The following is a 27,753-nucleotide window of genomic DNA, read 5'->3' on the forward strand; positions in this document are numbered from 1 at the left end:
TGATCCTATAACCCAATTAACAGATACATTAAGGCAGCTAAAGGGTGCACAGCAATCAATGCAATCATTTAATTCCCCTGCTGTATGTCATACATGAATCATGACACTAGTGATTCTATGTTCATGCAAGGTTTGAAATAGTTGAGAGCCTATCTCCAGTTCTGTTTGTGCTGGAAAACTGAATGAAGTGTTGGAAAATAAGCAGACAGTTTGACTGCTATAATTACCTTGGTTTGTCTTAGCATTTTTAAGTGACCAAAAGAATGCACAGAAATAAATATTTAAACAAGAATGATATGGAGGAAATCAAATGGAAGCACAATATAAAAAACTAAAAACCTCACAAAAAGGGTAGATTCAGAAAATGACACTAACACCAAGCAAAAACTCTGCTTAAGTCTGCTCTTTCGCAGTATCTCGCTGTCGTCAGTGTGTTTCTTTTTATACTGCAACACATGAAATATATATTGTTACACAGTGGATTTATTCTTTGCAATGCTGTTTTGTGCTAATTTTTGTTAACAATCAAATAATATTTAACATTTTAATATTTATGTCTTTTTACTTCTTTAGTGGTCTTTTGAATACTTCTCATATAGAATCTCATCTGCAACACAAGTGCCTGTTTCCTTAAAACATCAGCAAAACCTAATCCAAAACAACATTTAAAAAACCCTCTATGTGCCATAGTTGTTTTTGGTACACTGCACTGTCCTTGAGCTATGAAAAGCATGTCTAGTGGTTAAGGAACGTAAGGTGATGTCCTGAGACATCGTTTTATATTTTTGTTCATGTTAACTGCAACTACTAATTTATTGCATCCTGTAGATGTTTCCCCCCAAATAACGCCTTCCCAGTATTACATCATACTGTTTGCACATTGCTATGTAAAGTGTTTCAGTTACATAATTCGCCGAGATGGTGCTGCCATAAGCAGTTCACACAGTCTACTGCGAGCATCCTACAACACCCAAACAATATCCAAACCTTAGGGCATCAATGTCGACTTTAATGTTTGTCCACAAACATAGTTAACTCCTATAACAGCTACAGTACTTTCAAAATAGTACAAGATTTTTACAATGTGTAGGATATATACCTTGTTTGCAGTCATTTTCTGTGACTGATCCTCTTCTTCTGGTTCCATATCTTCCCGTTGCTCTAAAGTAATGGTCTGTGGTTTCAAAATACCTCGCAGTTGTGGCTGTCCACCATTTATAGAAGTAACTCCCTGTCGTGTCTGATCTGCAATAAAAGAAATAAGTGTAATTTGTTCTTTGTTGTCTAGGTGGCAATTTGTCAATGAAATATTCAGTAACACTGCACAGATTATTGGGATTTATGCCAATACACATTCTAGTAAGGGTCTTCTGTAACTTTATGGACTTGGCTGCAAGCAATCTGCATAAGCCTTTCACTCTGTGGCAGAGTGTGCACTGTTTTAAAATGTCCTGACAGATTAACATTGTATCCCAGACCAAAACACAAAATCAGAATCTTGCCTTTTTTTTAAGGGTAATTACCAACCCAGTTATCCAGGCATAACTCAAAACCAGCTTCAATGTTGCAATAACTCTCTCCTAATTTCCAGATTTGACATAAAGTCTCCTGCAAACTTCATGAGACTAACATTCCTTGTTTCCTGTAGATACAATATGTTAATTCCATTCTCATAAAATATCTACCAATTTTTTTGAATCACCACAATACTGCACAAGGCAGTTCGCTGAGCAAATTTAATAGCTACAGACTTAATTAATGATATGCAAGCACAAGAGTCAGGCCACTCTTGGTAACTACTGTTTGCTCACTGAAACATGTTCTGTAATTCAGTGACTTTTAACTATATTCTGCCTCCCCCCCCCCCCCCTTTCCCATGCGTAAAATGTCTCTCTTCTACCATTTGAGCACATACATAATCAAACAACAATTGTCTGCGTGCCACTATCAAAGTCAGAGGCTCCTTAACCCTCAATAATGTCAACACAGCTTCACAATCATTAGTAAGATAAAGAGGATCAAATTCTCTTACAGAGCTCGTACGCAATGAAACTCTTTCTGTTTCTACCAGCACTTCAAATGTTCTATGATTCTTGAGTACCAACAATGCATAGCTGCCTACACATCCATTAACATTTTCTGAAACACTTGATGAATCCCTTAACTGTTTACACCATTGTTCTAGAAGAGTGGATGCACTCATGCAAGGAGAGGTCCCCAGGGCCAGGATAGCCTTTTTGAAACAAGCTACATAATGGTTTAGGTTAGAGTGTTAGTAACTCATGAAAAGAATTTCAGACTATCTTGTGATCTGCTAGAGCCTTAAAAATAACACTAATTCCAAAATGTCACCATAGCCTAGTAGCTGAGATATTTGGCTGGTATGCTAAAGGTTCAAAGTTCAAAATCAATTGGGTGCATATAGTATTTTACATCTTTATCGACATAACTGCGATCATTATTTTTATTCAATTAAATGGTTTTCATTTCCAATCCTTTTCCACATCATTTCAACTGTCATATTAAATTTTTAGTTACTTGCATTTTATCTTCCACTTATACCCTTTTTTTTCATTTGAAATCTTTCTCCTTTGTGATTTTTATTATTTTTATGTCCTTACTTCCTTTTCATAGTTTTATATTTTTGTTCATGTTAACTGAAACTACTGATTTATTACCCATTTTGCTTGAATTTAGTTTTATTTATGAAACCTTCTTTTGTTTAAATCTTCATCTGCTTTATTTTGTCCCTTATGCGAAAAGAATTTACTTTTTAAATGTTTGTTTGATGATTACCAGCCAAAGCAAATGTACATCTTGTACAAAAAATAAATTTTTGACACCAGTGCACAGCCAATATAAATAAATTATTTTGTCTTTCATTTTTTGAATGATACATCAGTATTCTTAAACTTTTTAATATTATGACATGTAAATGAAAATGATTAAATTCACAGAATCTCTCTCTCTCTCTCTCTCTCTCTCTCTCTCTCTCTCTCTCTCTCTCTCTCCCCCTCTCGCCTCTTCCCCACCGCGTCACCCAAGTGTGTGGTGTGTATGTGTTGTATGGTAAAGCCAGGTATTGGGTCAAACAAGGTAACTTCGGATTTTATGAGTAATGCTGCCATCGGTCACGTAACTCCCACAAGGGAAGGACCTCAGAGATGGCCAACCAATTCAATTCATTTTTGATGGGTCACTTGCACTTGTGCATGAAGAAAAAGTAAGGACTATAAGATATTTTGGCTCACTACCATATTTTGATAAAACCGTACTTAAAATTCGTAACACTAAATCATTCTAAAATTAACTGGATTGATAGGTAAATGCAAACAGAGCATTTTTCATCATCACATATGTTGTCCAAAACCGCATACTTCTAGAAGGCAACACGAAAAGGGACTTTTATGACTCTCGTTTATACATGCATGAAGGTAAACATATGTGAGCAAAAGTGGCGCTAGCCCAGTGACCAACACACCTGGTTTACAAGCAGAGATGCCGTGTTCAGTTCCTAAATAGTGAAGAATAATCTTTTAAGCCTTGTTGTATGGAAACAGGTCCAAAAAAGACTGCTGTGAATTATTCATGAGGAACCCACAGCAGCTGATCACGGGACGCTGTGTTTATACCTACCGTAGGCACAGACCAGAGTGTGAGCAAGTACAAAGACCCATGCATGTTGCCCATTTGTCATTGATTGTGGGTAGTTAATTTTCGAAGAGTGAAGGTTTCCACCAGAAATGAGTTGTTTTCCATGGTTAGTCTGTCACAAGCATCAGGGATACTTGCAGTGAACTGTTGTTGTATTCCTAGAATACAACACTTTTTGCAAAATAATACACTGATATTCATAAGTGAAGAATTGTATCATGAAGCTGAAAGTGTTGAAATGGAATATGCCGAAACTTGTTAGACTGTAATCATTTATCATAATTCAGGAACATTCAAGTCACATTCAGGCCTTGCTTCATCATTTCTGGATGAGAATTAATAGCCTGAAATGAAATGGTCAAATTATGGAACAATACCCTTTGCAGTTGAAGTAAAAGTGCTAACTTTGGCCAAGGAACATCCAATTTGGAATCTGCAAGCTTTGCAAAAGAAAAGAGCAACAATGGCCCTTAAAAGGAAGAAGGATTTGACATCGTGGGAAAAAGACATCATTAAAGCAGGGACAAGATATGACACATACAAGTATGTACATAAAATTATATTCAATCAATCTGTCGAATCTGTTTGCCGTTACAATGAGAATCGTCCAGCAGTGGTCTGCAAGTGCAGTGCTTCAGTTTATGACTAACAAGGCTTTTGTATCTGCTGCATCTTTATCTTGAGCAAAGAATTTCAAATCAGATATAAAATTTGTCAAAGGCACATCACAAAATACGTCTTGAACACGAAGGTGGTGGTGGTGGTGGTGGTGGTGGTGGTGGTGGTGGTGATGATTGGTTTGTGGGGCACTCAACTACATGGTTATCAGTGCCCGTACAAATTCCGAACCTTTGCTCAGCCCAATCTCGCCACTTTCATGATGATGAAATGACGAGGACAACGCAAACACCCAGTCATCTCGAGGAAGGTGAAAATCCCTGACCCCGCCGGGAATTTGAACATGAAGGTAGAAAATATCAGAAATCCACTGAAACTGGCAGCACTTTTCAGGCCACAACTATCTTGGTTATATATTTGACACCGACCAGTCAGTGTTCGACTATCAGACAAACGTCCGACAGATGTTACTGCATAAGGGAGAAAAATGAACACTTGTTGCAGTCAGAAGTATACATAAAACCACACATTCACACATGACACAATACTCCATTACCACATCTGCCAAATCGTTGTCTGTGTTCTCTTGTGTTTAAAAGGAACTAATGATAAGTTTGGTCCTCGAGTTATACAACAAGTCACTCATTTAAAAATGTTTACATTACCTGCTCCAAATCCGGGGTATCGACTTATTCAATTTTCAGAACATATCTCATGAACATTTTAAAGCCATGCAATGCTGATAACAGCTTTTGTCTCATATAGATAAGTGGTGTGGACTATTACTATTATGTATGATACTATGTTTACAGACGGCAAGGGTCAACCAACTTGCACAGTAAAAGTAATTCCACCATATTGTACACCTATGTGCCAATCCTGTGATGTTTATTTTTATCACCAAGTTAAAAACTTTATTTCATGGCTTCTAAATTGCCATTGGCTTTCAGAAACCAAGTGGGAATTACACAACTGTACGCAATAACAGTCCATAGCATTAGGTATTCATGATCAACTTTCAACAATGGTTTTTCGGGCGATGTTATCGTATGCATGGTATGTATCAGAATTAAATCCCGACACAGAAGTATTTCTGAATATTAACCAAGTCTGTTTTCCACAGAATATTGGGAAGAAATGACATAGTTGCTCAGAAATTGTATTCATTTGATGTGCCTGGTGCAAGGAATATATTTGCTTCTAATGTTTGTATGATAAATACCATCCATCTCGTTGTTTGAAGAACTGTGAGGATATGTAACAGTGAGCATAAAGCATTTGCAGAACGATTAGGATAGAAGTTGTAATTATTCAGCAATCAAAGTGGTTAATATTATTTATTGTTATATTCCCTATTGATGTATATTTACTTTATGAACCCTCTAATTCCAACCAATTCTGAAATGAAGAAAGTTACTTATGGGGGTAAAAATATAAGGAAGAATAGCAGTATCCAAGTAAGAATCAAACATGGAATCTCTGCTCATGAACCAAGTGTCTTGGTCACTCGGCTAATGCCACTTTCACTGTAGTGTGTTTTTGATGATGAAAAATGCTGTTTACAATTCCCTTTGATACTGTTAATTTTGAGTCAATTTAGTGTCATGAACTTTAAGGGCAGTTTTCTCAAAACTTGGGGGGTTCATTCATTCACTAGTGTTCTGCCAAAAGGCACGTTTTCACATGGTAGCTCTCCAGGCTGTCTGATCTTCTGCCATTCTCTTCAGGTCCGTGTAGTTTCCTCTTCCCTTTATGTCATTTATTATCTTGTATCTCCTTCTTCCTCTCAGTCTTCTCCCACAAACCAGTCCTTCCAAAGCATCTGCTAGCAAGCACTCCCTTCTCAATTAATGTCCCAACCAGTTCTTTTTCCTTTCTCTTATAACCTCCAGCAGACATCTTCTCTCACCAACCCTTTCCAATACTCTTTCATTAATCACTCTATCCACCCAGCTTATTCTCTCCACTCTCCTCCACATCCACATCTCAAATGCTTCTAATCTTTTTTCATCCTCATCTCAGCAGCCCTGTTTCTGCCTCATATGGTGCCATACTCCAGGCAAAACATTTGTCAAGCCTTTTCCTTAGACCTATAAATAGTTTGCCACATAACACTCTCCTCCTTCACTATGGCAATTCGAGTTTTCGCCTCCTGGTGACATTTCAAGTCTTCAGTTATTGTGCTTCCTAGACATTTAAATGCACTTACTTGGCTAATGGTAGATTGTCCTACTTTAATATTGGATGGTCTGCATCTTGTACTGATGACCATACTCTTTGTTTTTGCTGCGTTTATTTGCATCCCATATTCCACCCAAGCTTCATTCAGATCTTTCAGAATTTTATTCATTTTCTGCTTACTTTCTGCCACTAATACCATGCCATCAGCAAATCTCAATTCCTCTTTTCCCATCTAAGACTTTCACAATAATCACTTCAAGGTATGCTTTAAACAACAGTGGGGAAAGGCATCAACCTTGTGTAATACCTCATCCAATGCTGCTTCCTTCTGACATTTCATTTCCAATCCTTATCCTTACTTTCTGGTGTAAATATAGATTCTGTATTAGTTGTCTCTCTTTCCGATCTACTCCTTTCCTCTTCAAAATATCCATCAACTTGTTCCTGAACTCTGTCGAAAGCCTTTTCTAAATCTATAAAAAACAACAAAGATTTCTCTATCTTTTTCCATATATATTTCCCCTATAGTTCTTAACAGGCCAATAGCATCCAATAGCATCTCTTGTTCCTTTTCCTCTTCTAAATCTGAACTGCTCCTTTGCAATCCCTCTATCCAGTTTGCCATATAGCCTTCTATTCAACACTCTCAGCAATACTTTTGCTGTGTGCGAAATTAGACTGATTGTCATATGCTCTTCACATTTTTAGTGTTTCTCTTTTTCTCTATTGCTATCATAACTGTTGCAAGGAAGTCCTCAGGCCATTCCCCTTTGTCATGTATCTCATTACAGAGATAGACTATTTCTCTTCTTGCCTTGTTTCCCAGGCTCTTCAACAGGTCTGCTGGCAAATCATCAGTTTCACATGCATTCCTATTCTTCATCTCCTTTATCACCTTTCTACTTCTGCTTCCAAGATGGTGAATCCCTTTCCATCTTCTGGCACATATTCCTCCTCTTCAACCTTAATTTCACTTTGTATTTCATCCCACTTATACAGACATCCATTCAAAACCTCCTGTGGTTCTTCTGCTAGAGTACCATCCACTCTTTCTATTTTCATGTTATTCCTCTTTCTTTTACGTTCAAAAACTATCTCACCAACCAGTCTATACATCATTTCATACTTTCCCTCTTTCTCCATTTTCTCTATTTAATTGCATTTCTGTTTCATCCATTTTTCCATTGCTTCTTCAGTTTCTCTTCTTAATTCATTATTCAGTTTTCTGTACCTCTTTTTCCCTTCTCGAGTTTCTATATTTTTCTACTTTCTCCCCTGTTCCATCTTTTTCAATATGTTTTCTGTTATCCATTATTTCCTGGTCCTTTGGGATACTCTAATTCCCAGTACTTCTTTGGCAGACTCCATGAATCCTTCCCTCATTTTTATCCAATTGTCACTAACACTTTCATCAATACTACCTCCTTCCCATTTCTCCATAAATCTTTTTTCCAAATCTGATGCCTTTACTACCTCTTTGAGTCTTTCTATATTTAGTCTTTCTTTTGCTTTACCTCTCTAGACCTTTTTCAACTTCACTTGGGGGATAGTGAGTCAAAATATCTTGCAGTCCTTACCTTTGCTCATACATAAGTGACCCGTCAAAAATGAACAGTATTGGCTGGCCGTGTCTGAGGTTCTTCCCTTGTCAGAACTACTAGCAATCATCATTCTGGGACATGTAAATAACCATCTTAGGAGCTGCCTCTTGCTTTCCCTTCTAGACATTTTTAAAGATTTTGCTGACATTTTCTTTGATGTAACATAGTTATGTAACTATTTTGATTAAGTATGTTTTTCAGGGTATTTCAATGTTCATATGATGCACAGTAGAAGAAGAATGGGTAGCTCTGAGGGATGAAGTAGTGAAGGCAGCAGACGATCAAGTAGGTAAAAAGACGAGGGCTAATAGAAATCCTTGGGTAACAGAAGAAATATTGAATTTAACTGATGAAAGGAGAAAATATAAAAATGCTAGTAAACGCAGCAGGCAAAAAGGAATACAAACGTCTCAAAAATGAGATCAACAGGAAGTGCAAAATGGCTAAGCAGGGGTGGCTAGAGGACAAATGTAAGGATGTAGAGGCTTGTCTCACTAGGGGTAAGATAGATACTGCATACAGGAAAATTAAAGAGACCTTTGGAGAGAAGAGAACCACTTGTATGAATATCAAGAACTCAGATGGCAACCCAGTTCTAAGCAAAGAAGGGAAGGCAGAAAGGTGGAAGGAGTATATAGAGGGTTTATACAAGGGCGATGTGCTTAAGTCAATATTATGGAAATGGAAGAGGATGTAAATGAAGACGAAATGGGAGATAAGATACTGCGTGAAGAGTTTGACAGAGCACTGAAAGACCTGAGTCGAAACAAGGCCCCGGGAGTAGACAACATTCCATTAGATCTACTGATGGCCTTGGGAGAGCCAGTCATGACAAAACTCTACCATCTGGTGAGCAAGATGTATGAGACAGGCGAAATACCCTCAGACTTCAAGAAGAATATAATAATTCCAATCCCAAAGAAAGCAGGTGTTGACAGATGTGAAAATTGCCGAACTATCAGTTTAATAAGTCACAGCTGCAAAATACTAACGCGAATTCTTTACAGACGAATGGAAAAACTGGTAGAAGCGGACCTCGGGGAAGATCAGTTTGGATTCCGTAGAAATGTTGGAACATGTGAGGCAATACTAACCTTACGACTTATCTTAGAAGAAAGATTAAGAAAAGGCAAACCTACGTTCCTAGCATTTGTAGACTTAGAGAAAGCTTTTGACAATGTTAACTGGAATACTCTCTTTCAAATTCTGAAGGTGGCAGGGGTAAAATACAGGGAGCGAAAGGCTATTTACAATTTGTACAGAAACCAGATGGCAGTTATAAGAGTCGAGGGGCATGAAAGGGAAGCAGTGGTTGGGAAAGGAGTGACACAGGGTTGTAGCCTCTCCCCGATGTTATTCAATCTGTATATTGAGCAAGCAGTAAAGGAAACAAAAGAAAAATTCGGAGTAGGTATTAAAATTCATGGAGAAGAAGTAAAAACTTTGAGGTTCGCCGATGACATTGTAATTCTGTCAGAGACAGCAAAGGACTTGGAAGAGCAGTTGAACGGAATGGACAGTGTCTTGAAAGGAGGATATAAGATGAACATCAACAAAAGCAAAACGAGGATAATGGAATGTAGTCAAATTAAATCGGGTGATGCTGAGGGAATTAGATTAGGAAATGAGACATTTAAAGTAGTAAAGGAGTTTTGCTATTTAGGGAGTAAAATAACTGATGATGGTCGAAGTAGAGAGGATACAAAATGTAGACTGGCAATGGCAAGGAAATCGTTTCTGAAGAAGAGAAATTTGTTAACGTCGAGTATAGATTTAAGTGTCAGGAAGTCGTTTCTGAAAGTATTTGTATGGAGTGTAGCCATGTATGGAAGTGAAACATGGACGATAACTAGTTTGGACAAGAAGAGAATAGAAGCTTTCGAAATGTGGTGCTACAGAAGAATGCTGAAGATAAGGTGGGTAGATCACGTAACTAATGAGGAGGTATTGAATAGGATTGGGGAGAAGAAAAGTTTGTGGCACAACTTGACTAGAAGAAGGGATCGGTTGGTAGGACATGTTTTGAGGCATCAAGGGATCACAAATTTAGCATTGGAGGGCAGCGTGGAGGGCAAAAATCGTAGAGGGAGACCAAGAGATGAATACACTAAGCAGATTCAGAAGGATGTAGGTTGCAGTAGGTACTGGGAGATGAAGACGCTTGCACAGGATAGAGTAGCATGGAGAGCTGCATCAAACCAGTCTCAGGACTGAAGACCACAACAACAACAACATGATGCACATAATATGACTGCTAACTTTCCAATGGCATGTTTTGTTCAATCTTGCACTGTGGGGCAAAATTCTGTTGTACTGGGTGGGGCAAAACAGTGTTGGAAAAAGCTTGTAACGACACATCCGGAGGTTAACTTGGTAGAAAGTGCAAAGAAATCACCAATAGGAGAAATGGAAAAGCAGTAATACTGACCTTTGCATATAAACACAATTTGGAAGTTGAAGAACAAGTCAGGGAAGATAAAGAGGGAAAGCAAAACTGAAAATGAAAACTTTTTATGTGTAGAGACAGAGACAGAGACAGAGAGAGAGAGAGAGAGAGAGAGAGAGAGAGAGAGAGAGAGAGAGAGAGAGAGAATTCTTCATCTTCATCGGGCAAAGACGACCCAAATGAAGCATCATATTTTGCAATGGCCATTCCAGCTCGAGATGCTGGAATTTGCGCTCGTGTGCATGAGGTGTGCCTGCTTGTGTGTGTGTGTTGTGTGTGTGCTGCTTTATTGACAAAGGCTATGGCCGAAAGCTATATGTGAGTGTCTTTTAATTGTACCTGCCTGCAACTTGATGTGTCTACTTTCTAGTGTATGCTTCATTAACCCGAAAGCTATATGTGAGTGTCTTTTAATTGTACCTGCCTGCAACTTGATGTGTCTACTTTCCAGTGTATGCTTCATTAACAATGTTCCAATGCTGAGGAAGAAGACAATTAGTTTGTGGGTGATTTCTATTTTTAATGAGGGGTGTTTTTGATTTTTTTATTAAGAACAGTTTTTGAGAGAATCTTGCCTATATAAATGAAATATTTAAAATTGTTGAAGTTCTTTGTTAAACGTGAGTTTTAGGGGGAAAAAAAAGATTTATTGTATCCCTTGGTAGTATTTTTAAGGATTTATATATATTTTCATATTTTTTGCAGCAGAATAAACACTTTTTTCTCATTTTCAAGTGTTTCATTCATTCAAATAGGTACCCTGTTTTACCAAATGGTGGGGCAAAATCGATTTTTTGTACCTAACTACATTTAGAACTGTTTTTTGCTGCAATGGTTTATTTTAAGCTGAAACTGGACTAGTATCTCGTTGAAAGGACAGGTAGGGCAAATAAAAGTGTTCCGGAAGAGCGGATATGACTGGATGTGAATTTATGCATACAACCACACCCCGTGACATACACACTGTGTATGCCATTGATTCACTCCAGTCCATAGCATGGTGCAGGCTGTGTTAGAGTAAGTGGAGTAGTGCAAAGGGGATGATGATACTCACAGCGGAGAACCGGGTGTTTGTTATGGAAAGTTAAGTGACGACAAAATCGTGAAAACAATGGGGGCAGTTGTTTGCTGAGAGGTTTACCAGTGTCAAAATGCCAGCAAAGATGCTATGCAATGCTTAGTCCAAAAATGATTTCAGACAAGATCTATTTTGACCAAGTCAAAACATATTCCAAAACGGGCCCGCACAATTAAATGCTTCAGAGTCCTACCACATCAACTTGATGACTGTCACAAGACATCAGCATACCTTGTTGGCCATGCAGATGAACACTCCACCTGGACCTGCACAGGCATCCCTACTGAGTGTCTGTAGTTCAGGCATTAAAACCAGCAGATGCTCCTCAGCACATACAGTTTTTTGAGCAGCTGTTCACTGAGATAACAATGAATGGCTTGAACATGGATTGTTCTGTATGTCTGATGAAGCCTGGTTTCATTTGAGTGGTTATATTAACTCACAGAATCAGGTTCTGGGCAGCAGAGAATCTGCATAACTTCCATGAAACACCAATGCATGATCAGTAGGTTTGGGTTTGTTGTGCAATATCTGCATGCTGCATTATTGGTCCCGTCTTCTTTCATCAGACACTGACTTCAGCGTGTTACATTGTCAACATTTTGAAGCCATTTATGACAGAATTAAAGGAGGAGGAAAAGACCTACAGTTACTTTCAACAGGATGGAGCAAGTGCCCTTACAACTGTCCCAAGTTTGGAGCACATTTACACAATCTTCACATCTGACGAAGTTGTTAGCAGAGGTCATTCTGGTCGCAGTCCTAGCTGGCCACCCAGGTCACCTGATCTGTTAGTGTGCAATTACTTTGTGTGGGGAGCCCTCATGTCTAAGGTGTATTGCAGCAACCCTCATAGTCTTCTAGAACTGCAGCAGGACATTTTGGGTGAGACTGCAGCAATTCCAGCAATACAGCTTCAACCCACCTTCAGCAACTTGCTGACCAGGGCTCAAAAGTTCCAAGAGATGAATGACGGTCACTTTCAACATCGGCTATAGTCAGATTAGTACTGTATTTCCTTTCCTCTACTGTGTTTCTTTGTACCCTGGAACTCTGTTCTCACGGCTACTTTTATTTGCCCCAGCATGTATAAGAGATCTGAATAGCCTTAATTTGCAAACTTGTTGATCACTGAAAACAATCCATATGAATTAGAAATTATGATACCCCATTTTTATCCTATTTTTTTCCCTACTAGTCTTTTCATGTGGTTTTGCCCAGATATGTGCTCAGTACAGATATTGTGCTGATATTCTTGTACCCCCACTCTTGACTGATTTCCTCCTGCCCTCTTCTCTGACCGTCTCCTACTTCCCCCATCTCTCTTTCAATATTCTGCTTAACCTCTGCCCATCTCCTCCTCATTCCCTATCCATCTATCTCTCCCCCTCCCTCCCCCCCCTCCCCTCCCGTCTCTCTTCTTACCTATTCCTCTCCACCTCTGAGCATCTCCTCCTGCTCTCCATCTCGGCCCCATCTCTGTCCATCTCCCCCTCCCCCCTCTCTTGGTCCATCTCCTCTTTCCTCACCTCTCCATCCATCTACACTTCCTCGCCCATCTCCTCTGGCCCCAATCTCTCTCTTCATTTACACCTGCTCCGCTCTCCCTATCCATCATCTCCTGGCCCTCTCTCCCCACACCACCTCCTCCACACCTAACCCTATTCATCTCCTTCTCTCCGCTCTCCCCATTGACCTCCTCCTCCTCCTCTCCCCATCCTCCCTCCTGCCCCCTTCTCTCTGTGAGTCACTTCCTTCTCCTCTCCTTTTGTCCATCCACTCCCATCCAACCCCTCTCTTTGACCATCCCCTCTCGAACCCTTCACTTTTCCCTGTCCACCTCATCCACCCCCCTCTCCCACCATCCATCTCCCCCCACCCCGTCTCTCTACTTATCCTTCTCATCTAGCCGGCCGAAGTGGCCGTGCGGTTAAAGGCGCTGCAGTCTGGAACCGCAAGGCCGCTACGGTCGCAGGTTCGAATCCTGCCTCGGGCATGGATGTTTGTGATGTCCTTAGGTTAGTTAGATTTAACTACTTCTAAGTTCTAGGGGACTAATGACCTCAGCAGTTGAGTCCCATAGTGCTCAGAGCCATTTGAACCATTGAGCCTTCTCATCTACACATGTAGCCCATGCAAAATAGGTCGATAAAGCAGTTGATACTACTCCCATGTCTGTTGTGTAGGGCAGCCTGAGGCATGGCACTAAGGCACACCAGTACTCTTCTCACACCATCCACCTGTCATGAAGGTAAATCTATTTGCCAAAGGCTTTTAAAAATCACATTGAACCCTATCTCTGCTCCTATTGAACCTTGGAAGTTATAAACTCCACAGTACTGCTACTCGGAGGACATCTCGAACATAAATACATACGTACATTACATACATACATGTATGCACAAGCATACACGTACACACACACACACACACACACACACACACACACATACACACACACACACACACACACTGCTTTATATAAACAGGGTGAACATAATGAAAGATCCAGTTTCAAAATGCTGTAGAAAGAGAAACACTGTTCAGAATGACACCAAATTTGAAAAGTATATTATTGATGCAGGGGGAAACTTCATGGAGCAAAAAAATTTAATGAAAATTTTACTAATAAATGGTGCTGTAAATGTCTTAATGTAAATGGGGTTGGCAACAAATGATAGACGAAGTGCAGTATGACGGCTATGATTTCAGTTGCACATTACACCATCTGTACTGTTTAATATGCATTACTGCTAAAGTCTGCCAGTCAACAGTGGTGCCACTGTTAGTAAAGAAAGCACATCTACCAAGGCAGGATTATACCACACAGGATGGGAACAATTGGTATGACATTTGTTTCTAACTGTTGTGATACTGACACAAGAAATGTTCAATATGCTGTCCACTGTTTTGTACCACAAGTTGAAATTGAGAAACAAAGTTTCACAACATATTGGAGCATCTTGCAGGTTACATTCAGAATACATTGCACAATGTGAGCCTCCAATTCAGCTATATTTGTAACTGGAGCACTGAAAACAACATCTTTGGATAACCCCACAGTCAGATGTCACACGGATTAAGATCAGATGATCTGGACAGCCAGGCCGTAAGGAAATGACAGCTGATAATTCTGACCCTTCCAAAATGCCTCTGCAGCAGCTGCTTCAATAGCTGTGCAATGTGTGCCTAAAACTGATCCTACCCATGTTGAAGGGTTGGAATAATGATAGTGCACAGAAGACACTCGCAGCACTCGCCAGTAATGGTACAGTTAACAAAATCTGCAGGACTCAGGACAGAGAATTTTCCATGGTCATTCAATGTTCACTTCCATGTGAGCCAGAAACTCCACAGCAACTGTTTGCTCTGTAGCATGTCAGCAGGAAGCAGCTCCTATATATGGGTGATTTTGTACAGATAGTAATGCAGGATGTTTCATAGGATTTTATGCACCATACTCACAGGCATATTCAACTTTCGGGCAATTCACTGAGCACTGCATGTTTGCACATCACCACTCAAACCCTTCTGCTATGCTGGGGCCACATCTTCGACAGAAATCAGATGAACTGCTTTTCTCCCTCTCCTACACTGCACTTCAAAAGAACACGCTTTTTCCAATTTTGTAACCATTTTCTCCAGACTCTTACCAGACATTGGACCAACACCTCTTTTCACACTCTTTAATGTCCAGAACCTCTGCAGGGCTAGTTCATGGTTACACTCATGTTGGATGTCTTAGAGACAAACTGAGGAACAGCTATGTGCCACGCATCTGTTGGTGTGCATATTCTGCCACTTGCAATGCAGCTATGGGTCATTTTCTTTTGCTTTGTGTTGTTTCACCCTGTGACAATAATATGCTGTTCAAATTTGACATCAATCTGAGCAGTGGTCCTCTTTCTACAGCATTCTGAAGCTGGCACATTAATTATGGACACCCTGTAGAGGGCTCTTGACAGAACTTGAATCAACAATCTTCAGCATAAAAGCCAAATAAATTAACCATTAAGCTATGGAACCTTTTGATGTTAGTACTATATTAAAAGCTCTAGTGCATCACAAGATATTCTTAAATTCTTTGTTTTTGATTATTCACAAATGAGGATCCACCACAATGAATGGCTGTAGGGTGTGACACCTGAGCGTCCAACTTACACCACTGTACAGGTGGTTTGAAAAAGTCAGTCCTATCCCTGAGTACATCCTCTTGTCAGTATTTGCAGTTTCTGGCCTCATGCTGTATCCTGCAGAAATACTCTAGGAGAATCAAGTTTCACTCTGATGTTAAGGCTCTAATTTGTTTTAATTTCAATAATAAGTTCATTAAATTAGTCTCTGTAAAAACCATTTAGTATTCTATTCTACCTAGTCTGTCACACTTCTGCTTCTTAACTGCACACAATGGACTTTTGCCTCAGGTCCCCGCACAATATCTCAATTATAATTTTGTCATCACACCAGTTTTCTTAATTAATCCTGCCACCAACTCCTCGACATAATAAACAGTTTAGTCATCTCAAAGTGCAGTTTCAAGTGGTCATAAAAATCTCACTTGATCATTTTTTTTCTCAAAATTCTCATGGTACACACAATCACTTCATCATTGTCATGCAGTGAATGTCACTGTGGGCTTGCTTCTTGGAGGGTCCACCATCTAAAACTACATAACTGTTTTCATTGTGCAAAATAGTTCCAACTTTGAGGACAATAACACTAGGGTATGAAATACAGTTACTTTACAGAATGCGAGTATGTTACTAAAGACTCTCAATTAACTGTTTACAGGCATGGAACTAAAAAGGTTTTTCAGAACTTGCTGATGATGCATTTGAATTTTACAACCAGTAAGGGTTTGTGTATATACTATCTTATCACTGACTAATTAAGAGAGGTTGTCATACGGTTTTAATTATCACCTAAAAAAATAAAAAAATAAAAAAGAAGCTGGTGGTTGTGTAATAAGTTTATTTGTTTGCAGATATGTGTCTGCAGTCCTGACCCATAGATGACTTCTTTAGCTCCACAGATGACTTATTTAGCTGCCTAATCACCACAGATAAGGGTTGGCTGTATCAGAATAACCCTGATATAAAATAGCAATAACCAAGGAGTAGAAACATGGGGGATACACCATCCATGGAAAAAAGTGAAGCCCCAAACTTCATCAGATAACTTGATGCTGAGGAGTTTTTGAGATTCCCATGGAGTAGCGCAAAAAGATTATGTTTGTAAGGAGACAAACCACAACAGGGGCATACTACTGAAATCTCCGGAGGGGATTCTGGGAGGCTATCAAGACAAAATGTTTCTGTGACCAAAGTCTCTCATTTATGACAGTTTGAGAGGAAACTGCACAGGCATGAACATGCCAAATTCAGTGTCAATTAGCACAGATGCGCTAATCAGTAGTGGGAGAGACAGCTACGTCAACTGTCAGACGATGAACACACACGTCGAGGTTGTCAATCATACTGTGTGCTGCCGTTGGTTGACCAGTACCATCAATCAGAAGTCGCAATCTGAAATATGTTTCCATGCTGGTGTGTGCCTATCCTTGGTGTTGTCAACCGGCTGGGTCCTATGCCTTGCTGAGTTGGTGTCCTGTGTCCGTGTTAAGCATTTGAACTTGCAATTTACACTGCTTCTTTAATAATGCTGTCCCAGGACAGCGTGAAGACATCGGTGAGAGAATTTTAGTGTTTTGTATTCCATACTGTGTCCTGCACTGAAACAATGCTCAGCCACTGCAGATTTCCCTGACTGGTCCAGATGTGTATGGTATCAATGTGTGATGCATCGTCCTCCATGGTGCGACAAATCTGTCCAATGTATGATGTCCCGCAGTTACAGGGAATCTTAGAGACACACCACCTTCTTAAACCTAGATCAGCTTCCACTGAGCCTAAAACAGCTCTGAGATTTGATGGCATACAGAAGACACACTTGACTTTAACTTTCTCCAATAATCTTTCAGTTTTTAAAGAAATACCACAAATGTATGACAAGATGACCATCTCTCTTAGTTCGTCATTTCCTTCCAGTTCCTCACTGTATAGCACATGCCGAGCACAAGGCAAAGCAATCTCCCATTCAGAATATCTATTCCCTAAAAATACAGTACAGAGGTGGCGTAGCTCATCAGATAAGCTGTCTGAATCTGATATTGCTTGTGCTCTGTTGATCAACATCCTAAGCGTGCCACTCCATTGTGCAGGATGGTGACAGCTTCTGGCTTGTAGTATAAGTCCATGTGTGCAGGTGTACAGTACACAGTGTGACCCCAGGTGCCACCCCGTTTCTCTGTACCATCATGTCCAGGAATGGTAGTTTGCCATGTTTCACCATTTCCATCATAAAACTGAAGTTCAAATGAAGAGAATTTAAGTGTTATAAAAATGAATCCAGCAATGCAGTGCCATGGGGCCGAATGAAATAGTTGTCATGGATACATAATGAACTTTTATAAGCATTACAATTTTTAAAAAGGAAGCCTTAAATGAGTTTCAGTGTTACTTTAAACACTGCAAATACTCATCAGTTACGTCGAATTATTAGGGAGCACACATATGCTGCCCAACTCCATTTGTTCTTCCACTACATTCTGTTGTCTCATCCATTTTTTAGTTTTCTTGTCTCTTCTCCTAATTCCAAAGACGCCTCTCTCCACTGATAGCTGCAAAACCTTCACTTTTTGAACAGTTTCTGCATTAAAACATTAAAACTCCATGTCTCATTACATAATTCAAAACTGGCACTAAACATTAACTATTAACATTTATTTGCAGGCACAATGAAAACTTACTTTTGAAAACCCAATTCAGTTTACTAAAAGCACTCCAGGCCATACCTAGTCTTTTGTTTATATCAATGTATACCCACCCCGTCATCTTTAATTGTTCTAAATGCAGAAACTCATAATATTGTTCTATGACTCCTTGTAATTTTGGACAAATTTCTTTTTCATGTGTTAGTTAAAAAATATTCAGTTTCATTATAATTTATTTTCAAATTAATTGCAAAACTGTTCTATTGTCAAGTTCGTTTTCACTAATTGCAAGCAGTAAAGTGACATTTGCAATACAATAGTGGTTCAGAAATTCTGCATTAAGCCGCATTTCTTCTTTATTTTTCCAGTTTAAAAATATGAAAACTTCCTCTAGGACTACTAAGAATGACATTGGAAACACGGGTTCTCCTTGACCAACTCATCTTTCATTCATGAAGACCTCACATTCATGATGAAGTCTAGTGCATGGTGCAATATTGATATGCATTCCTCAGCTGAATGGCTCGGATAGCCGAGATCGTTAAGGCAACCGCTCATGATAAGCATGAAATCCGGGATCCAGTCTTCATCTAACTCAAATTTTCATGTGTCACCAATACATATTCTTTCAATACCTAATGCAGATGACATCAAAATTATTTGCAACTGCAGCTAATATTCCAGATTTAACTGCAGCTGCAGATTGTCAACATTATATGTTTCTGCAGACCTTGCCTCAGGGCTCTTATCCCTGTAACCCAACTAGATGCAAGACTTGCCCCATACATCTTCCCACCACCACCTACTCCAATCCTGTCACATCACCACCTATCCCGTCAAAGGCAACGCTACCCATGAAAGATGTCATGTGAGCCACAAGCTAAGCTGCAACCCCTGTGCTGCATTCTATGAGGTCAAGATAACCAACAAGCTATCTGTCCGCATGAATAGCCACCAACAAACTGTGTCTAAGAAACAACGGGTCCACCATGTTGCTGAGCACACCGCCCAATATCAGCTTTTCTGAACTGTGCATGTGGGAACTCTCCCTCCAATATATTCTACATTCCCATAACCCTCCTGGCCTGAACCTTCATTAATCATTGTCCTTACCCATGTAGCCTCTTCCCTGTTCCCACTCCAGCACTACAGTCCTCAGTTCCACTGACGCACCCAGTCTTTTTACTTCTTTCCTTTCCCGCTATTGCCCCCCTCCCTCCCCCCATTTCACATCCCTAATGCACCTAGTTGCCGTACTGTCCACATCGTCCCTGCACACTCCCAGCAGCACTTTACCATCTCCCACCTCTACCCTGGCATCCCTCCCCCTCCCCACCCCAGCCTCCTCCTTACCACCACCTGATGCCTCTCCCATAATGTGCTGCTGCTTGCAGTCTGGCTCCAGCTGCCAGCAACATGGTAATGCGTGTGCAATTTGCTTGTGTGTGTGTGTGTGTGTGTGTGTGTGTGTTCTATTTTTGACAAAGGCCTTGTTGGCCAAAAGCTAATTTTCCGACAGTCTTTTTGTTGTGCCTCTCTGTGACTCAGTATCTCTGCTACATGGTGATTAGCAACTATCCTTTTCATTATATTGGTACATTCAATCCTTGATTTTCCATTGTTTGATTTTGCTTGACGGCTTTTCTTCCATCCTAACCCAGTGCTGTTTTCCTTTAGTGTTATTTTCTAATGCATTACTATACTCAAGTGTCCATCCTTCTCTCTCTCCTTTCCTGTGTTGCTCCATTCACCATAGAAACCACACTGTATGCACAACTTACGAGCCACGTTGTATCAAACGTCTCGGCCAGTGCAACAGACAGCTACAAGACCACACTGATTGTTGGTGCAGCATCTAATGTCCCACATTATTCCTGTCGATATCATTAATCACATACCTTCATATTGTTAACTCTCCTTGTGTCACCCTCATGTATTTTCGTGTTGTATTTCCCACACCTTTCCTGTGCCACATGAACTTGTATCTCATCCTACCAATCCCTCACCACCCCCGACTCCTTCCCCTTTGGAAAACAGAAAAAAACAAAGATGCTGTAACTTACCAAACAAGAAAGCACTGGTTGATAGACACAATAAAAAACACACAAAAACACACACAAATTTCAAGCTTACGCAACCGAAGGTTGCTTCATCAGGAAAGAGGGAAAGATGAAAGGATGTGGGTTTTAAGGGAGAGGGTAAGGAGTCATTCCAATCCCGGCAGCGGAAAGACTTACCTTAGGGGGAAAAAAGGACAGGTAAACACTCGCACGCGCACGCACACACACACACACACACACACACACACACACACACACACACACACACACACACACACACACATATCCATCCGCACATATACAGACACAGGCAGACATATGTAAATGCAAAGAGGTTGGGCAGAGATGTCAGTCGAGGTGGAAGTACAGAGGCAAAGATGTTGTTGAATGACAGGTGAGGTACGAGGGGTGGCAACTTGAAATTAGCGGAAGTTGAGGCCTGGTGGGTAACGGGAAGAGAGAATATATTGAAGGGCAAGTTCCCATCTCCAGATTTCTGATAGGTTGGTGTCAGTGGGAAGTATCCAGATAACTTGGACGGTGTAACACTGTGCAAAGATGTGCTGGCTGTGCACCAAGGCATGTTTAGCCACAGGGTGATCCTCATTACCAACAAACACTGTCTGCCTGTGTCCATTCATGCGAATGGACAGTTTGTTGCTGGTCATTCCCACATAGAAGGCTTCACAGTGTAGGCATGTCAGTTGGTAAATCACGTGGGTGCTTTCACACGTGGCTCTGCCTTTGATCGTGTATACCTTCCGGGTTACAGGACTGGAGTAGGTGGTGGTGGGAGGGTGCATGGGAAAGGTTCTACACCGGGGGCGGTTACAAGGGTAGGAGCCACAGGGTAGGGAAGGTGGTTTGGGGATTTCATAGGGATGAACCAAGAGGTTACGAAGGTTAGGTGGACGGCGGAAAGACACTCTTGGTGGAGTGGGGAGGATTTCATGAAGGATGGATCTCATTTCAGGGCAGGATTTGAGGAAGTCGTATCCCTGCTGGAGAGCCACATTCAGAGTCTGATCCAGTCACGGAAAGTATCCTGCCACAAGTGGGGCACTTTTGGGGTTCTTCTGTGGGAGGTTCTGGGTTTGAGGAGATGAGGAAGTGGCTCTGGTTATTTGCTTCTGTACCAGGTCAGGAGGGCAGTTGCGGGATTTGAAAGCTGTTTTCAGGTTATTGGTGTAATGGTTCAGGGATTCAGGACTGGAGCAGATTTGATTGCCATGAAGACCTAAGCTGTAGGGAAGGGACAGTTTGATATGGAATGGGTGGCAGCTGTCATAATGGGGGTACTGTTGCTTGTTGGTGGGTTTGATGTGGACGGATGTGTGAAGCTGGCCATTGGACAGACGGAGGTCAACGTCGAGGAAAGTGGCATGGGATTTGGAGTAGGACCAGGTGAATCTGATGGAACCAAAGGAGTTGAGGTTGGAGAGGAAATTCTGGAGTTGTTCTTCACTGTGAGTCCAGATCATGAAGATGTCACCAATAAATCTGTACCAAACTTTGGGTTGGCAGGCTTGGGTATCCAAGAAGGCTTCCTCTAAGCGACCCATAAATAGTTTGGTGTACGAGGGGCCATCCTGGTACTCATGATGTTCCACATTATAGTACCTAGATCCTGCATAGCTGAACTTTCAACTTTTCACATCCCATGAATTCCTTACCTACACTCCAACAAATCCAGAGCCAAAAAATCTTGAAACACTGTTGTTAACCTTTCCACCAAAATCCTCAGCCTCACAATGGTTTCAATCTTATCCAAACGCCTCACCTTCAACCCTAACTCAAATTTAACCATGTTGGACTTGCCAAAAACAACTCTCCTCCTCTCAATCCCAACAGTGGTAACACTTCTTTGCCACAAATTTCTCCAACCAAAGCCTAACTAATACCAGCACATAACCCTACCTCTCTCAGTTCCTACCACTGTCCAACAGTGATCCTCCCCTGCTCCCACCTACCTTCCCAGTCTTCTTCCAGGAAGTCCTTACCTCCAGCTTGGCCTCACTGCCCTTCCCCAAGCCTTGCCTAGGAAAACCAACCTGTCACCAGAAAAAAAGACAGTGCACAACATACCCTCACTTAATTGTCCTACAACCAGATAATACACCCACCACTGTCATTACGGACTGCAGTGACTACTTGGCAGAAGGCTTTTGCCACCTATCTGACTCCTCCTCCAATAAACCCTGCCAGAACGATCCCATCCCAGTCCAACATAATCTCAAATTCTTACTTAAAGCCTTAGGCCTTTCCCACAACCTCTCCCATGAATCCATTTCCATCCTCACCCCCACGACATCCTGCACTTTCAGCTTCTACATGCTCCCCAAAACCCACAAACCGAACAATCCTGGATGCTTCATTGTAGGTCGTTATTGTGCCCCCACTGAAAGAATTTAGGCCCTCATTGATCAACACCTCCAACAATCTTCCCAAAATCTAGCTTCCCACATCAACGATAGCCTTGCTTAACAGACAGTAGTAAAAAGATGCACAGGAAATTTTTTTTAAAATTTTACCTGACTATCAATATAGCTTCAACAGGTTCATGGTTCAACCTATTCCTGTAATCAGTCTATTGTGTTGTAATGAGTGAAAACACTCTTTCCAAAGTTGCTGAAAAAATATTCCAGAAGTTTTAACAATTCTGAATGACAATTAACAGTCTTACTTTCACAGAAATACTCGGCCCATTTTTTACTACATGATAACCTACTAAATTCAGGATCATTACTATTCTGTTTCTGAAATTGCCTAAAGTAATAGAATTGGTCAAAACATTTTACATCTTCCATTTGAGAAGCTTTACACTTTTCTTGCAAATACAAAAGGCTTTTTTCAACATCACTGTAGTTTTCAAGAGATACCCACTTGAAACGGGAAAATCATCAAACATACAGAGCAATTGTTTTAAATATTCTTGGCACAACTGAATAGCAACATAACTTCCTCCGTAAAAAGTTTAACCTCTCTGTCGAAGCCACCTTCTGTAGCAATTTCCAGCTTCTGTTTAACTTCTAGACAACTAAATTTTTCATTTAACTTGTCAGACATCAATGAATGCAAACACCATAAGTAGGCTTCACTTAGCCTATTCTCAAAAAACTGAAACAAAATCTTTGGTGGCTTGCTTTCAGTCAGAAAGTAAGATTTCAGGGCCGAAATACATTTCCTGTAATATTTCAATGCCTGGAAATAGAGAAAACCACCTAGTTTTCACGTGAGACACAAATTTTTTGTAATTTACCTCAACAAATTCACACAAGGACCATAACTGTTCCATTCTAACAGTTTAAACAGAAAAATAATTGAGAATTTTTACAATGAGACACTCCAAATCAATAGAAAGACTATCAGTTCCACACCGAATTGCATTATGCAAAATATGAGAATATGAGCTGCGCATTCCACACCAATTAAATTCTCATTGTTCAAATATATCTTTAATTTGCAGTATATATTCTTGCCTTCCTTGCGATTTATACCCTCAAAGTTTGTGTTAGCATTCTCACTGGTAAATTATACAAACTTATTAGCAATACCTAGATGTTGTAGTGTTTCTGTAATATACTTTGCAACAGTCTCAGATGTTTCATTTGGAGTATATTTTAGCTCAGCTACTTTTGTTTTTAAACCACCGAGTTTGCAAGCAAAATACTGAATAAGAATGGGGAACACTTTTACATTGCCTTGGTTACTTCCAACGGCCGAGACGCCAAAACGAGATATACCACTCAAAGCTTCCATGGTTACATTCAAGCAATGAGGAGAAATTACATTGATTACAGTGCTTTGAGTTTTTGTTCTGGCTGAGGAGATCTTTTTAGCAAACATCTGAATCGAAATAAATAGCTACATTTAATTTTGGCAGGCAATCCACTGACCTAAAGCTGAAATGATATCTAACATTATGGAATGCTAGTGCTCCTTCTCGAGCAAGAACACAGAGACTTAAAGCAGAAGTAGACTGCTGTTGCTGAAGTAATGTGTCTATCCTAGGCAATGAATGGCAACCCTAAAGATTTTTCTTATGCTTCTGAGTGGTAATATAACGTTCGAGATCTTGGCCACCTACTGCAAGTAATTTAAAACATTTCAGTGACACAGTGACAGGCATTTCGTTTTATGACGTGTAACAATGTTTATGTATGCTATGCAGAACTGGAGAATTTTATCACCAATTTTTCTCATTCAGTTTTCCAAATATAAATAAATTGAATGACTAAGAAACTTTGAAATAAAGCCATGACACTAAAACAATCTGTCGAGCTATTTCTTACCTTTATTGGCCACTAAGACGTAAGTTCCAACTCCACATATTTTACATTCTGCTTCAAATTCAGTTCTCTGTCTCTTCAAGGCAGAATATTTGTTAGAAAGAACATCTGAGAATGTACAATTGCATTCAGGTATTGCCATTATTTTATAAAACTCACTCGGTTACAATAAACAGCAAATTGCACACACATCTGAGTACTGAGTATATGATATGAAACCTACAATTCCAAGCCAAGACAATGTGCAACTGGAACTGAAAATACAGAATGGAAATTTTAAATAATCTGTATTTGCACTCACTTATGGATTTATCCACGGCCATTAGTTAAAAAACTAATAATCCTGCAAACATCTGTAGATAAGGTATTAAAGAAAAGAGCAATAGAATGGGAATAATTGCAAATAAAATTTTATTATGGTCAGCTTTGTGAAAAAGAAGGACAATCTGAAAAATCAGCCTGGACCCCGGACAAATAGACTATCTGGACATCTAGTCACCCTATTCATACACAACCTCTACATCATTTCTCCTATCTGCTTCACCTGGTCCTCCTCTAACCGGCATGCAACCTTCCTCAACGCTGATCTCCTCCTCTCTGATGACTCTGTTGACACCTTCGACCACATTAAACCCACCAACAGTATCTGCATTTTGACAGCTACCATCCCTTCCACACCACAAAACCCCTCTCATACAGCCTGGCCATCCAGTAACAGCATATCTGCAGCAACAATGACTGCTTTGTTCAGTATGCTGAGGATCTCACCAAGGCCTTCACAGATAGATACTATCTCCAAGACCTAGTCTCCAAACAGATCTCCCACGCCATTTCCTCTCACACCTGTTGACACCTTCGACCACATTAAACCCACCAACAGTATCTGCATTTTGACAGCTACCATCCCTTCCACACCACAAAACCCCTCTCATACAGCCTGGCCATCCAGTAACAGCATATCTGCAGCAACAATGACTGCTTTGTTCAGTATGCTGAGGATCTCACCAAGGCCTTCACAGATAGATACTATCTCCAAGACCTAGTCTCCAAACAGATCTCCCACGCCATTTCCTCTCACACCTCCAATCCTTCCACCACCAACAACCGGCCACAAAGGAGCATCCCCTTCGTCATTTAGTACCAACCTGGACTGGAACAACTGTACCACATCCTTCGTCACGGCTTTGATTACCTATCATCCATCCAACCTCCACAACACCCTAGTCCATCCCTATGCCTCTCCCAATCCCAACCCCATGCCATAAGGATCATATCCCTGTGGAAGACATAGGTGCGAGACCTGCCCCAATCCACCCACCCAGCACTTCCTATTACAGCTCTGTCAAAAGGTTATCCTACCCCAGCACAGACCGGGCCACCAGTGAAAGCAGCCATGTATTATACCAGTTCGGCTGCTTTTTACATTGGTATGACCGCCAACCAGCTGACCACCAGGATGAACAGGGAATAGAATGAAGTCACAATGGGTCAAGTGTAGTGGATACATTGGCTGAGGCAACATAATGGTTTTCTTTTTGCCAAAAAATCATGAGCAAGCACTGAAGTACAAGCAAGAGTATTGCCGTGATGCAATTTCCACTCGTGGTTTTGCCACTATTCTGGTCATTTTCTTCGGATCACTTCATGCAAACAGTGTATAACTTCCAGGTAGTATTTGTTATTGCCCAAATAACCATAATAAGGCAGGAACTCATGGTGCACTCTCCCACTTTAATTGAAGAAAATATTGAGAAGAATCTTCATATATGATCGAATTTGTTAAATTTTTTTCCTTTTTGCTCTTGGCTCTTCAGGCAATTTCCCTTGGGATGATTGTGCCTTGGTTTCGACATCATCATACATGTATACCCTTGTTTTGTCACCTGTTATAAACTTCTTTATAAATTCTGGACCACTGTCAACATCATTCAGCAATTTCTGAACGATATCTATGGGACGTTGTTTTTCATCAAAATTCAACAATTTCAGTACAAACTTTGCTGCTACATGTTTCATGCTAAAATTGTCCAAAAAAATTGCTTGGTATGAGCCAAAGGATATGTCGACGTAATCAGCAATATCTTTTATGGTGATTCAGCGATTTTCAGAATCATTACTTTACTTCTTCCACATTGTCATAGTAATTGAGGTGCTTGGGTGTATTCAACATCATCTTGACCCTCTTGGAAATTGTTATACCACTCGTAGAGTCTTGTCTTATTCACAGTAGATTCCCCAAAAGCCACAGTCAGCATTTTGAATGCGGTATTGCACTTTATTTCATTTTTCAAGTAAAATTAAATGTGAATTTTTTGATCCATCTTTTTTTAAAGTAGTCAGCTACCCAAAAAACATGTATAAGCTTTTCAAATGTTAAATATAAACTAAATATTCAAAACAGCTGAAAATGCAAACATAAAACAGAAACGTGTACCAACAACACACACACACACACACACACACACACACACACACACACACAAACAAATTTAAAAATCTGACGTGTAAAGCCCATGAAATATTTTGATCACACCCCATAAATAAAGCAGTAGCCAAAATTCCCAACTCCTTAAACAGATGCCTACAAGATGATCATGGGGGAGCACCAGATATTACTCTTACATCATATTTTTGAGCAATGAAGACTTTCTTAAAGATGATTTACTCTCCAGAAAATTATTCCTTAAGACATTATTGAATGAAAACAAATGCAAAATATGTCATCATACTGATTTGTCTCTACAAGATTTGCAATTATTCTAAGTGCAAATGTGGCTGAACTAAGTTTTAGGTATTCCAAAATGTGATTTTTCCAGTTTAAATTCTCATCGTTATGGACGCCTATAATATTGGATGTTTCCACCCTATTTATTATTTCCTTATCATGTGTTACACTTATCATTGGTGCAGTACCTCTAGATGTGCAGAAATGAATATGCTGTGTCTTTTTTAAAAAGATTAAGACCATTCACAGAAAACAAATCAATGATATTTTTAAGAACACTGTTTGCTATTTCTTCTGTTGCTATGTGTTTGCCTGGACTGATTACAATG

The 27,753-nt window shown here is 40.2% G+C and overlaps 1 protein-coding gene across 3 annotated transcripts in view; it reads right to left on the minus strand.

Moving 5' to 3' along the window:
* Positions 1-27,753, minus strand: part of LOC126198598 (uncharacterized) — a 236,137-nt gene that overhangs the window by 12,602 nt on the left and 195,782 nt on the right. For all 3 annotated transcript variants that reach the window (XM_049935067.1, XM_049935060.1, XM_049935052.1), the window contains exon 8: positions 1,100-1,245. In XM_049935067.1, coding sequence (XP_049791024.1) covers positions 1,100-1,245 — 146 coding nt within the window. The remainder of the gene's footprint in view (positions 1-1,099; positions 1,246-27,753) is intronic.

Source organism: Schistocerca nitens, chromosome 1 (genome assembly GCF_023898315.1).
Source record: "Schistocerca nitens isolate TAMUIC-IGC-003100 chromosome 1, iqSchNite1.1, whole genome shotgun sequence".
Taxonomy (NCBI): Eukaryota; Metazoa; Arthropoda; class Insecta; order Orthoptera; family Acrididae; genus Schistocerca; species Schistocerca nitens.